This window comes from Nicotiana tomentosiformis, chromosome 10 (assembly GCF_000390325.3).
Source record: "Nicotiana tomentosiformis chromosome 10, ASM39032v3, whole genome shotgun sequence".
Taxonomy (NCBI): Eukaryota; Viridiplantae; Streptophyta; class Magnoliopsida; order Solanales; family Solanaceae; genus Nicotiana; species Nicotiana tomentosiformis.
In genome coordinates this window covers 78,475,768-78,490,986 of record NC_090821.1, presented here as the reverse complement: position 1 = coordinate 78,490,986, position 15,219 = coordinate 78,475,768, and the positions used below count along the sequence as shown (strand labels likewise).

Here is a 15,219-nt window from a genome sequence, read left to right as displayed (position 1 = left end):
GTATTGTATCGTATTGTTACTTTAAATATGTTGTTTGTTTTGATTGTTACTTAAATTTTATTGTATCATATCGTTAAATCCGCCGTTACATAATGACGAAATGTGCCACTTTATGTAACGACCGATTTGGTGTGGTCGCGTCGTTATCTTGTCTTTTTATCTCAATCTCACCCTTCATTATTATTAAATAATTTTATTTTATTATTTACCCTACTTTTTTATATAGTAATTTTACCTTGTATCATAATTTTTCTTTATAATATTACAAGTTTATTCTTCATATTGCTGGTATATGATATCTTGAAATGATGGCAAACGACACAATCTATCCAAACATTGTATTTATCAAATGATATAGTACAATACAATACAGTACGATACGATATATTATGAAACGATACGTAACAACCATCCAAACAAGCTGTTAAGATACGCGCGTTGCGCGTGTACCCATGTTAATAAAAATAAAATTTTTAAAATAATATAAATGGTATATTTAAAAGATATTTGTGATAAATAAAAATTAGCAAAAATATGCTTTCCAAAGATAATTCTTTTAACCCACACTAATTAACTTTTTCAAAAGCCAAAATTCTCATCATCTTGTGATAAATACGTTTTCTTAGATTTTTGTAATGCTGTTAAATTTTAGGACATATTACGCATTTTGATGTTATAATTATATTATTTTTTTATTAGGCGAATATGTTATTTGATATTTTGTATTCTGCTTAACGTATATATTTGCTGATAAAGTAATTTTGAATAATTGAAAAGAATTAAAATTGCTAGTATTTGGCCATATGAAAATAAAAAGATGAAGAAAGAGAGAAGAATAAAAAAAAATACTTTTTATGCCCAATACCTTGCTTTAAATTGATCTAGTATTTGGAGCCAGATTTCACATTTTTTTTTTGTAAGAAAGCACAAAAAGAAAAAAAGAAACTAATATTTTTCAAAACTGATCTACACCAAACAATGTTGATGGAAAACCTCGAGAAGACATAATAAGCCGCCGACCTCGAGAAATTTTTCAATGTTTATTAGGATTTTTAAAAGTAAAATCATACTTGATTTAAATTTTTAAAATTAGGTATTCGTACATTTTTCAAATAAAAAAATTTAGAATCTTAATTTTTAGAAAAATAATTAAATTACTATTCTTAAATATTAGAAAAATAATTAAATAACTATTTTGTCTAGTGAGTAGTGTCCATAATCAAAGATTTAGAGATCTAATATATGTTACACATGTATGTGTCTGTATATTTTAGAAGGATTTAGAACAAACATTAACAATACAAAAATTTCTTTTTAATTTAGTACAATACATTAATCGTTGGCAGAAGGTTACTCTTCTTAGACTAGGGGTGGCAACTGGGCCGGGCCCGGTCCTAAGTGGGCTTCGCGGGCCCGGTCCTACGTGGGCCGGTTCTAAGTGGGCCGGTCCTATACGGTCCGGTCCTAAACGGTCCTGGGCCTCGCGGGTTTATTGCTGTAACCGGCCCGGGACCGGGACCATGAACTAACGGGCCTGGGTTTAGTGGGCCGGTCCCGGTCCGGTTCCGGGCCTAAACGGGCCCAACAGAAACTTTTTATTTTTAATTTTTTTTTTATAGAAGTTAGAGAAAAAAATAGTAATAAAGATATATAAGCTATATTCGATTTATATACTATATATACATCTTAATATATATATATACACATAGTATACATCTTAAGATATACTATATATATATAGTATAGTATAGTAGATCTTAATATATATATATACATCTTAAGATATATATATATATATAGTAAGATGTATATATAGTATATCTTAATATATATCTACTATATATATCTAGTAGACTATGTATATATAGTATATCTTAAGATGTATATGTAGTATAGTATATATAGTATATCTTAAGATGTATATATAGTATAGTATATATATATATATATATCTTAATATGTATATATATTATATCGAATATAGTTTATATATCTTATGAGATGTATATATAGTATAGTATAAATATAAGCTTATATATATATGTGTGTATACTATACTATATTATACTATATATACATGTATATCTATTATATATATATCTAGTATATCTAGTATATCTAGTATACTATGTATATATAGTATATTTTAAGATGTATATATAGTATATCTTAATATGTATATATAGTATAGTAGATCTTAATATGTATATATATAGTATAGTATATATAGTATATCTTAAGATGTATATATAGTATATCGAATATAGTTTATATATCTTATGAGATGTATATATAGTATAGACTATAGTATAGTATAAATATAAGCTTATATATATATATATATATATATATATATATATATATATATATATGTATACTATACTATATGTATAGTTTAAGATATACTTTATATACATGTATATCTACTATATATATCTAGTATACTATGTATATATAGTATATCTTAAGATGTATATGTAGTATAGTATATATAGTATATCTTAATATGTATATATAGTATAGTATATATAGTATATCTTAAGATGTATATATAGTATATCGAATATAGTTTATATATCTTATGAGATGTATATATAGTATAGACTATAGTATAGACTATAGTATAGTATAAATATAAGCTTATATATATATATATACTATACTATACTATATTACACTATATGTATAGCTTAAGATATACTATATATACATGTATATCTATTATATATATCTAGTATATCTAGTATACTATGTATATATAGTATATCTTAAGATGTATATATAGTATAGTATATATAGTATATCTTAAGATGTATATATCTACTGTATATATCTAGTATACTTAGTATATCTTAAGATATATATATAGTATATCTTAGTATACTTAGTATATAAGCTACATTCGATTTATATACTATATATACATCTTAAAATATACTATATATACATGTATATCTACTATATATATCTAGTATATCTAGTATACTTAGTATATCTTAAGATGTATATGTAGTATAGTATATATAGTATATCTTAAGATGTATATATAGTATAGTATATCTACTATATATGTCTAGTATACTATATATATATATATAGTATATCTTAAGATGTATATATAGTATATCTTAAGATGTATATATAGTATAGTATATATAGTATATCTTAAGATGTATATATAGTATAGTATATATAGTATATCTTAATATGTATATATAGTATAGTATATATAGTATATCTTAATATGTATATATAGTATAGTATATCTACTATATATATCTAGTATACTATGTATATATAGTATATCTTAAGATGTATATATAGTATATCTTAAGATATATATATAGTATAGTATATATAGTATATCTTAAGATGTATATATAGTATATAAATCGAATATAGCTTATATATAGTATACATATATATACTAAGATATACTATATATACATCTTAAGATATACTATATATACATGTATATCTACTATATATATCTAGTATACTATGTATACTATATGTATACTATACTATATGTATATTATATCTAGTATACTATGTATATATAGTATATTTTAAGATGTATATGTAGTATAGAGATATTCAAATCAATGCATTATATTTTTATTATAGCATTAAAAATCATGGCAATATCTTTCTTAGTCTTCCTCCCCCCTATGGAATGAGCACAACAAGGTGCTAATACCACCATTGAGAACAAAAAGAAACTAATCAAGATGTGCCAAAATACAAGTTACATATTAATTTACATGGTATCTCTTACAAATTTCATAAATCCTTCAAGGTTCGGAGGAATTTCCGTTGGTGGTGGCGGAAATGAAGCTTGCTCATCACCGCTTCCAGGCGAAGCATCATCCTCCGCAAGTTCAGCTAGCATTTCTTCATAAGCTTCGTCTACCTCTGGTTGTGATTCAGCAAGTCCAAAATTTCTTCTTTCCGAACGGATCCAATCTCTGAAAAGTACTGATTTTTCCAAGCTCTCCCTCATAGACGCTCTGTAATCACCGAGTTGAAGTCTTGCTTGACTGAAAGCGCTCTCTGATGCCACTGTTGAAGCTTGGATAGTTAAAATATCTAGGGCCATCCTTGAAAGAATTGGAAAGTGTTTTTCTTTGTCCTTCCACCATTCCAAAATATTAAAGGAGCCGTCGGGATTCACTTCCTCAATTCCCTGTGACAAATAAACTTCAAGCTCATTTAGTTGTGAAAAATCACTAGTACTAGGACGGGTAACATGTTTGGGTCGTGGAGCCGGGGGAAGTGGAGGAGGAACATATTGGCCACTAGATTCACCAATCTTCGATTTTCCCTTATTTTTACTAAACATATTTTTTAAGGAATAAGCCATCTTAATTAATCAAGCAAAGTAAATAAAACAATAAAAATTATAATATTAAAACTTAAGAGTTGGAACGAGTTTACCGAATTGACGAACAACTTGTTGGAAATTGATTATCGTTGAAGACTTCAATTCACCAACTTCACAATTGTTTCACAAATTGTAACAATAAAGTAAGCAATAGTAGAAGTAAATTAGAGAGAGATTGATGATTTTGTAAGAAAAAATGAAATAATGATAGAGTATTTATAGTTGAAAATAGGGAAAAAGTGTAATTATAAAAAGTTTGGGATTAAAACAAAGTTGAGGGGTTAAATGGCTATTTCATAAATAGCCAACGGCTATTTTTTACAGCCCAACGGCTATTTTTTTTACAGTCAAACGTTTTAAAAAAAAAAAAAAATTAAAAAAAAAATAGCCGTTGGGCCCGCTAGGCCCGCTAAGGGCACCGGGCCGGTCCCGGTCCGGTCCCGGGCCCTGGCGGGCCAAGCGGTCCCGGGCCTAGCGGGCCAAATCAGAGGACCGGCCCACGAGACCGGACCAGGCCCACTAAAACCGGACCAAACGGTCCTGGCCCGTTTAACCGTTTGGCCCGTTTGGCCCGCGGTCCTGGGCCGGTCCCGGGCCTGGACCGGCCCACTTGCCAGGCCTATCTTAGACTATCAACTACATTTACTTTATAAATTAATATGCTTGATTTTTAAATACCCAATAGAATAACAATGTTTATATTTAGCGTAGAAAAGAATATCAACTAATTAATATAGCCTAAACCTAAAAGGAATACAAAGTGGAACAACTTTGTATAGGTACGCGCGCGCACCATAATTTAATGAGTAAAACTTTTAAAATTATATGAAAATTTGTGTTTGACTAATAAAAGAAAAGTATATTTTTATGAAAAAGATGATTATAGACCTTATATAGCTAACTCAATAAAGAAAATTATCATATAGAAGTCCTTAATCATCTGTTGATATGTTCAACTTAGAATTTGTTTTGGTTTTATAATTTTATCACTTTAATTTCACAGGCCATTATGCTTCCTTTTCAATTTCAACAAGAATACGCAATCCTTGAAGATTTAAGATTGGAAAAAATTTAAAGTATGTTTTGAAGTATTAGCTTAGAAGAAGCTTACTTGAGAATCTGACATTACCAAAAAAAAAAAGAATTATTAGTCTAAAATAGATATTTACTACCCGAGAAACTTATTTACCATCACAATTTAAGATTCTTTTTTTAAAAAAAAATTATAAAATAACTCTCTTTCGTAGCTTCACAAAGATAACTATTGTCCCATAATAAGAAAAACAAAAGCTTATTTAAAGAAGAAAAAAAACAAGAAGGGCTGAAAAATATGTTCAAAGTGAAATAAAACAAATATGTTGATTTTTCTATCTTAATAATTTCTTTGAATATAGATCAATTCATAGTAAGTTTGATTTAATAAAATTTAAAGAGAATACTTTATTATATATTTTATTAAAAAATTATACTATCAACATATTTCACTATGTCCTTTATATTTCTATCATATTGTGTATAAGTTATATGAATTGTGTAGAAAGTTAGCACTATCATGTAACTTATAGATAATTACATGTAATCTCTTTATAAACATAGTAATTATATTAAAAATATTACCTAATAACTATCAAAGGTTACAATTTACTAACATTATAAAAAGAATATGAATACTATACAACTTAATCCATATCACAATCACCAATGTATTAAATCTTTACAGATGTACTTTTCTAACTTAATATAGTTATTAATTTATGCATGATTAGGAATAGGATACCCAAATTTAACTGTATAGATGACATAAAACTAACGGATAATTAGTATGTGGTATATTTTATATATTTATTGGTACAATGATATTAAGTTTTAACTAATAAATTTATTGATAATTAAGTTAGTTTAAGTTAGTTATTTATTGGTAATAATTAAATTAACTATAACAAAGTAAGAAAAGGAAAAAGAATAACTTGGGAAGAAGAATAATCTCACTGATCAATACGTTCAACAAATTAAAGCTCTTCCATATCGAAATTCTAAATATTTGAATTTTCTACCTAGTTAAAACAAGGAATGAGCAAAAATTTTATTGTTTTCAAAGCCCTAATATATTAAGAGAATAAGTAAATGATAACGTTGAACTTTATTTTTTAAGGATATTCGTATGATAGAAATGATAAGTTTTACATTGCCTATCTACCACAACCTTCCTTTTTTATTCAAGTTTGAGATGGACAATGTGAAAAAGCTCATACGAAGGGAGTTAACAGAGGAAAAGAAAACTTGCTTTGACTAAAAGCTGGATCAAGCTTTCTCCTTCATAACTCTTATGCTTTGAACTCTAATTAAAGCCATTGTTGTAATATTAGAAGAAGAAATAACAAACCCCTAATCATATTATTAATCCTTTGATCACAAACTGACGTTTTCTTGGAAAAAATGTCAAGAATATGCTAACAAAGAGGAAGAATAATTTCGCTGCCGTTTATTTTGGACAAAAGTTGATTATAAATGTGGGAAAATGCAAACATATAATTTTTTCAACACAAAAAAATTATGGCTATTTTTGGGTTTTGGAAGACTTTGAATTAAGTAGTTTCTAGAAGTCATAAGTTGAATGATGAAGTGTTGGCAGACATTTTAGATTTGGGGAGGAAAATGAACATATCATTTTCTTTCAAGTATAATATATGATATAGTTAACCTTTTTCTCAGTCCAAATAATTTTCTTTTGCACGCATTAGTTATCTGAGATTATAATACAATGATTGCTTATGTGGTAATTAATAATTAAGAGATTGTCAGAACAATAATCAGAAATTATTACAATGATTAATCCTTCATTAAACTTAGCTCCGCCACTAGAACCAGCTATCTCGGCTACCAACTAATGCGAACCTAAAAACTTGCATTTAGCAAGAGTATGAAATTTTAGGGAAGAATATAGAGAGCGATTGGAACAATTTCATAGCTTGTAGTTTCGAATGTAACATACTATAGCTCTTACACTAATTGGTCTATAGCTTATTACCATTGATTGTATTTAACTAATTGTATATCTAAACAACTACAGTATCTATTAGGCAATACATGCATGCAAGATTGACATGAAATTGGTGTAATTTCAATCATTCATTTGAATACTATACCACAAGATTTATAACTAAAGTTATTTCTTAATCCTTACTCTCCCTCCCCGCCCACAATCATTATTCTTGGGAGGATCAACAATGATTGGTCACCACCATTTTTACTTTACCTGGTAAGTCGAACTCTTAGTCTTTATAATTTGCAGGAGCAACTCTCATAAGTTATATACGATTAAACGATAACAAACGTTATAATTTAGAAAAGAAATGCCTTATTTATTTTTATACATTTATTTATTTATCACCGTTGTTATTGATCTTTTGTCTCTGAACCGATGTTTTCTGAAAACAGTCTCTCTACCCCTCCGGGTTATGAATAGAGTATGCGTACGTTCTACCATCTCAAACCCCAAGATTATTAATGGATTGTTGTTGTTGTACATTTATTTATTTATTTATCTGCCTATCAAATGTTGTATCCTGTTTCTTTAATTTGATATATTCTGAAAGGCATATGTTAATTGTTCGCAAAATCAGGAAAAGGGAAGTGAAAAATAACCTATTGTGGTCACCCTGTTAAACCATATAGACCAAAACAACCACAAATTCACATAATTGGAGGACTATTTTGTTAAAACAAAAGTCTTCACAGAAAGCATTAAGCTCCGCAAAAGCTATTTGCTACAAAATTCCTTGCATACCCCAAAATTTCAATGTTTAAAGTTCTTCCTTTCACTGCAATAGTCCACCCTAATGCAATTACAGCTCCAAGGTTTCTTTAAAACCCCTCAATTTAACCCAGAAGCAACAACAAAAAAAAGGATTCTTGAAAATCATGTTTTTATTTTTGTTATATACTGATAAAGATTGTTCTTTTATGCAATTACAGCTCCAAGGTTTCTTTAAAACCACTCAATTCCACCCAGGAAAAAAAAAGTCTTGAACATCATGTTTTTATTGTTTTATACTGATAAAGATTATTCCTTTATGAGTTTCTGATTAAAATTTGTTTGTAAATTGCAGATTGGTTGTGAAAATGTCAGCAATAGCCACCAAAAATGCAGTGGAGTCATTTGTAGTGAAGCCACCAGCACACCCAACTTATGATTTAAAGGGTGTTATTCAACTTGCCCTCTCTGAAGATGCTGGGGATATAGGTTTGGTTTTAGCTTATATTGTTTTTTAATCTTATGTTTGTCAAATGGGTTTCAATAAGTTTTTATACGTGGGGAAATGCTGTTAAAGAAAACTAATGGTAAACGTTTTAATTAATTGGGAGGTGCTTTATGAAGTTTAGCTATAGTCTATTTTTTTTTTGTGAACTCCAAGCTTCATTCTTTCTTGTGTAGCCTCAATTAGTTAGAGCTAATTGTGTTCTTTTTCGATAAGGACAGCTAATGTGTTCTTAATAAGTATTATCTTCAGTTTAAGGAAAGAGGAGGGGGGAGGAATAGTTCTGCCAAAAGTTGCTTTCTTTCTTGTTTTCCATCCGCTGTGAGGCCCAACTAATCCAGATTCGCGCTAGGAAGTCCCACGTTGAGGTAAAGGTGACTTCATTCTCAGGCTTGAACGTGGGACCTCTTGTTAAGGATTGACGTATCGCCCCACCACAACCTTTGGCGTTAAAAGTTTTTTTTTTTAAGTTCAATATCAGGATGATACTGTCATGTACTGTCTGACTCTCTGCGTGATGGAAAAGTTTGTTTGAGTAAATTTCTTGGAACTAGCAATATTTTCAGCACCTAGCTACCATTGTGAATTTGAGTACTCAATTATACAAAAACCAATTTTTCCTATGTATTATTTGTGTGAAATGCAGGAGATGTGACTTGTAAGGCGACAATTCCTATTGACATGGAATCCGAAGCTCATTTTCTAGCAAAGGAAGACGGGATTGTAGCAGGAATTGCACTTGCTGAGATGATATTCGCAGAGGTTGATCCTTCACTAAAGGTATTGATTTTTTCAATTAGGTTGTTCTGGTAACCGGTATTTCTACTTTGAAGAAATGTCTGAAAAAAGGGTTTTTTAATTTCTTCATGTTCTCATTATCAGATGGAGTGGTCTATAAATGATGGCGATAAAGTTCATAAAGGCTTGAAATTCGGCAAAGTACAAGGTAAACTATATGTGAGAAATGATGAATTGCTAATGATTCTTTGACTTAATAATAATCTTGCCTTAACGTTTGTAGGAAAGGCTCACAGCATTGTTATAGCTGAGAGAGTTGTTCTCAATTTTATGCAAAGGATGAGCGGAATTGCTACACTAACTAAGGTGTGTTTGTCCTCATGTAAGTAGCTCATCATTAATAAAGATCTGGAAAGATATTGCAATGAATGGAAATGGTTATTGTCATTGATGTGTTGGTTCCAGTATTCCAAAGTTAAGTCAAGCGTACTAGATCTGTGACTGGTCAATTGTTCTATGTCCGAAATTACTGAATTTTGTTGCAGAACATATGTGTTGATCCAAATTTACACATTCCTGTATGAATTATGATATATAAAATCAATGAAATATCCTTCAACGTTTCGAGTACAATAGTCCAGAGTGCAAGTCTTGGAAACAGATTCCCTGTACTCTTTATAAGGCTGTGTACGTTCGCTCTTCTGATACGTTAGATGGTGTGAGAGCCACACACTGAAAACAATTCTGCAATCAGTCTATGACAAAGATTCCTCAGTTTAATCCAGTGTTGCGCGGACTCTCAAAAATGATGCCGCACCCGTGTCGGATCCTCCAAAAATACACTTTTTTGGAGGATCCGACACGCACCCAATAACATTTTCGGAGAGTCCGAGAAACATAGGTTTAATCCATCACAAACAATAGGTGCAAATGCACATGCAAAGACGTAACTATACACATGCCATTTTCTAGAACTCAGTAGATGAGAATAAATTAACGAATGAATGTTAACTTAAATTATAAAGTACCAACAAAATTTGTAACTAATAAGAACGGTTCAAATATTCACCCGGAAATGAAATAATGTGTGAAATCTAAACAGAATTGTTGTTGGAATTTGCAAAAGGAGCTGTGAGTTTTGATACTTTTGGTACAACTACTTGCGTTTACCTTTCAATGGATCCCCTTTGGTTCTCTAAATCAGGTAACAAATATCAAATATTTGTCCACAAAAATTAATTCCATGTGTTCCTTTTTCAGGATATCGACACTGCTGCTGGTGTCATGTTTTAAAAGAATATGAAAAATTTCATTGAACCAAAAACAAAATATCTTCGACTCTCTAATGAAAGACAATCTAGATGTTTTGTACCTGATAATGCTATTTCAAGATGTCATGGAGTTCATTGTCTTGCCTCTGTATTAATGATTAGAATTTAGAAGAGAGTGATTTTTTTAATATTTGCAGGCGATGGCAGATGCTGCTCACCCTGCTACCATCTTGGAGACTAGGAAAACTGCTCCAGGATTACGTTTGGTGGATAAATGGGCGGTAAATATTTACTCGCCAAAATCATCCATTGTGAAAGGCTATCACATGTATATATAGTTTATCTTGGCTGACTTTCTACCTGGCTTTAAGTGAAGGTATTAATCGGTGGGGGGAAGAATCACAGAATGGGCTTATTTGATATGGTAATGATAAAAGATAATCACATATCTGCTGCTGGAGGTGTCAGCAAAGCTCTAAATTCCGTGGATCAGTATTTGGAACAAAATAAACTTCAGATGGGGGTTGAGGTTGGCCACATATACCTTTGGATTAAATTGTTCGATATGGTTATAGTTTGCGCATATGATATGTTTGTTTCGACCTGACAGTTCAATTACCTATTCTGCTGGAATATATTAATCATTTAATCTTAGCTTCTGCCATCAGTTGTGCAATACTCTTTTGTCAATTTTGTATTTTGTCAGATAAACATTTTTCTAGAGCCATTTCAATCATAAACTATTTATATTGTTGATAATATAAACTTTATGATTGATGCTATTTCTGATATCCTTTCACTGAAGAACTGAATTCTTATCTGTTGAAATCAAATGTTAGTTCAAGTTCAGAGATGTTTGCCCTACACCTCAAGACTTTTATTTTACATTTTTGTATCTAGATACACTTTAGGGGTTGAGAGTAGTATCCCAAAATATATCATGATTTCGGATAACTGAAACAAGAGTGGAAAATTGTTTTATTTGACCATGTTAAAGCAGTTAGCGAACAAAATAGTTTGTCAGGTTACATTTTGGACTAGTTTTCGAGGTCATGTTTTTTGGATTTCGGCACACAACAATGTACATGGGTTCCACTCCCTTGGATATTCTTTCTTGATAATGTTTTGCTTTTGTTACAAAAGTAAAGGGAAAAGTAAAAATAACATTATATATTGCTGAAAAAACTGGGAAAATTTCTGCTTTCGGGAATTTTTCAATGTTATCATCCACCCTAATATAACCTAAGAGGTTTGGGAGAAACTGTATATTTGGTCTGTCTTTGCATAACACTTAATAGTGTTGTCATTAAGTTGGTAATTTGCACCTACTTTGGATAGTTAAGAAGACTAATTATGTAGATACTTTTTTTTATAAGGCAAAATCTTATAAATGTGTCACCATCAAGAATATGCTGGTAGGAACCCAACTTACGTTATTGTATTTAGCAGTTTTGAGCGTATGGTCCTTTCTGAATGTGCTCAATATCTGGTAATTATTGTCAGAGTTTTAAACCTTTTCTCTTATCCAACAGGTTGAAACCAGGACAATTGCAGAAGTACATGAGGTTCTAGAATATGCATCTCAAACAAAGACTTCGTTGACTAGGATAATGCTTGATAATATGGTTGTTCCATTATCTAACGGAGATATTGAGGTATCCATGCTTGAGGAGGCTGTAGATTTGATCAATGGGAGGTTTGAGACAGAGGTACTTCTGGTTTCATTTAAAATTTTTACTGCTCCACAAACTGTCAGTATATACGAAGCTTAGAAATAGCATTTAAGATTTGATTTTATGAAAAAAACTCCTAACTCATAAAAAAAGATACTGCGCGGTTTCAGAGGCGAATCCAGGATTTAATGCTTATGGTTTCCTGCAACAATCTCGAGTAAATTTTCAATAATAACTGAGTTCACATTCAAACATTTATAGATATTTAGTAAATTTTCGAACACATTTACACTGTTTGGACAAAATCTACTAGATTCACTTGAACCCTTAGGTCGGGAGGTGGATCCGCCCCTTCTTGGTTTCCCGTTTATTATTTTTGTCAGCGGATATCTTGTGATGACATGCTTTGTTTGCTGTAATGGTGGCAGGCTTCAGGAAATGTTACCCTTGAAACAGTGCACAAGATTGGACAAACTGGTGTTACCTACATTTCTAGGTATGTATTTCGCTCTTGCTATTTTTTAGACAAGAGGGGTTGCTCTGATGATAAGCAACCTCCACTTTCAACCAAGAGGTTGTGAGTTCGAGTCACCCCAAGAGCAAGGTGGGGAGTTCTTGGAGGGAAGGATGTCGAGGGTCTATTGGAAACAGCCTCTCTACCTCATGGTAGGGGTAAGGTCTGCGTACACACTACCCTCCCTAGACCCCACTAGTGGGATTATACTGGGTTGTTGTTGTTATTTTTTCAGAAGATCTTCATTAAAGAAATTGGAAGATAATAAAAATAGAATAGACTTCTCATTGTGTGTTATTTGTATTGCTGGGACGTCTTTCTTTTCCTCTTTTTTTATACTAATAAGATGGTTAGTTTACTCGCACACATCAGACAAAAGCTCCCATTAGATGGTCTATGTTATGCATAATTTTCTTGATAAAATTGATAAACAGGAGAACTTACATGGATTGCTAAAGTACAACAACAACTATAAACCTAGTGTAATCCCACAAGTAGGGTATGGGGAAGGTAGTGTGTACGCAGACCTTACTTTCATCTTGAAGGTAGAGAGGTGGTTTTCGATAGACCCTCGGCTCACGAAAGACGAGAAGAAAAGCAATAGCACCAAGCAATAACCAATAAGATAGTAAGAGAACGAAACGAAAGGAACAAGTAATACTAAAAAAATCTAACAAAAATAGAATATAGGACTAATACTCTCGACGACCTACTTACCGTCTACCTTGATTCTTGAGCTTCACACATTCCTATCAAGGGTCATGTCCTCTGTAAGTTGTAGTAAAGTCATATCCTGCCTAATCACCTCTCCTCTATACTTCTTCGGCCAATCTCTACCTCTTCTCAGCCCCTTTAGCTTCAACCTCTCACACCTCCTTACATGGATTGCTAAAGTGCTGACAATTAGGTTGTTGACCTCTTCGGTTATTTATAAGTTAACAAAGGCTTTACTTTTAAGCACATGATTTAGTGTGGGGTACAATTTCCTCGCTAGGAGTGGACTCAATACTTGAGAAAGTTCAATATATGTTTGTTTCATCCAGTAATGATACCCTTTGTCAGATATTAGCCTGTTATTTTGATAAAAACGAATCTATCTTTTGTTTGGTCCATATGTATTAGGCACCTGAAGGTTTTGTTATGATACTTATAGTATGAATATTTGCAGTGGTGCACTAACGCATTCTGTGAAAGCACTTGACATTTCCCTGAAGATCGATACAGAGCTCGCCCTTGAAATTGGACGACGTACAAAACGAGCATGACCGCCATTACTTTTGTTGTAGGGTTGGAGTAAAAGCAGGTGAATGGCACAAAGTGCAAATAAGAATCATTTTACTAGTTGTCAAACAAATAAGATATAAGTTGCTGGAATAATTTGGTGGCTCTTTTACAACCTAATTGCTTGAGTTGATATTTCATTATAGCTTTGCTTTCATGTTTTGGTGTGTGTGAAGTTCTGTGTTACTTCAAATCTTTTATGGCTCTCTTCCAACCTGCCTACCTCTGAATATTTTGGTGCTCTACTTTGTAAAGGAAACAGCAAAGTTAAGGGAAGAGCCCCGAGTATGGAAAAATACTTAGCAGGGAACGCTTCCCCCGAATGGGGCCTTACGTAGCGCGAATCCGGATATAGTCGGACTCCAACGTGGGTACAAAATACCGGGTGGGAACCAACAAAAAAAGGGTGTCAATCCTTTCTTGACTGTGCTCCTATGCATATTACATTGATTATATTAATATTAGAAAGAAAGAGTAGTGAATTGTATAAACTTCTCTACTATCTACTACGAGGCAACTATAAAGATATGATTTGAATAAATTAAAGAAAAATGAAATATTGCATTAGAAAATGGGAAAGTATAATTCATTGTCCTTAATGCAAAACAAGTCGTGTCAGCTATATGAATACTCACTAGCCATGTATTTTGATCGGCTTTATAAAACCGGATCAGCCCATGTCTCATAATATTTGTATTATGAGAAATAATTAGTTTTATATCGACTACTTAGCCACAATTCTAACACCTTTATTCAAGCTTGAGACGGACAATGCATCACTTTCAATGCAAACAGAGTTAAAATGCATCACTTTCTACGTGCGCGCTAGAGCTGTCAAAACGGGTCAGCCCAGCCCATGCCAAGCCTCATGGGCTTTTAAATTTGGTGGGCTAGGATAGGCTGGCCCGCCATATGAATGGGCCTTAAAATGGCCAGCCCAACCCAACCCTAAGAAGGTCGCGGGCTAGGGCAGGCCGGCCCTTCAACTTTTTTTAGAAAAAAAAAATTCTTTAAATCCTTAAATATATTTTCGTGACGTAGTCGATTAATCATATAAACAACTTCTGTTTGCTTAGAGCGTACAAAAAGCTTGATATTT

At 31.7% G+C, this 15,219-nt stretch overlaps 1 protein-coding gene across 2 annotated transcripts; it reads left to right on the top strand.

Annotated features, from left to right (window-relative positions):
* The first annotated feature begins 7,945 nt into the window (after positions 1 to 7,945).
* On the top strand, positions 7,946 to 14,277 carry LOC104121046 (quinolinate phosphoribosyltransferase [decarboxylating] 1b). Of its 2 annotated transcripts, none has more exons than XM_009632940.4 (10): positions 7,946 to 8,242; positions 8,494 to 8,627; positions 9,290 to 9,423; positions 9,526 to 9,589; positions 9,665 to 9,747; positions 10,850 to 10,933; positions 11,029 to 11,181; positions 12,185 to 12,361; positions 12,754 to 12,821; positions 14,008 to 14,277. In XM_009632940.4, exons 1-10 carry the CDS (start codon positions 8,184 to 8,186, stop codon positions 14,102 to 14,104), a joined length of 1,053 nt encoding a protein of 350 aa, XP_009631235.1. In that variant the 5' UTR covers positions 7,946 to 8,183; the 3' UTR covers positions 14,105 to 14,277. The 2 variants fall into 2 exon arrangements, with proteins under 2 accessions (XP_009631235.1, XP_009631236.1); XM_009632941.4 differs by having other exon boundaries at positions 8,228 to 8,366.
* Positions 14,278 to 15,219: the final 942 nt, after the last annotated feature.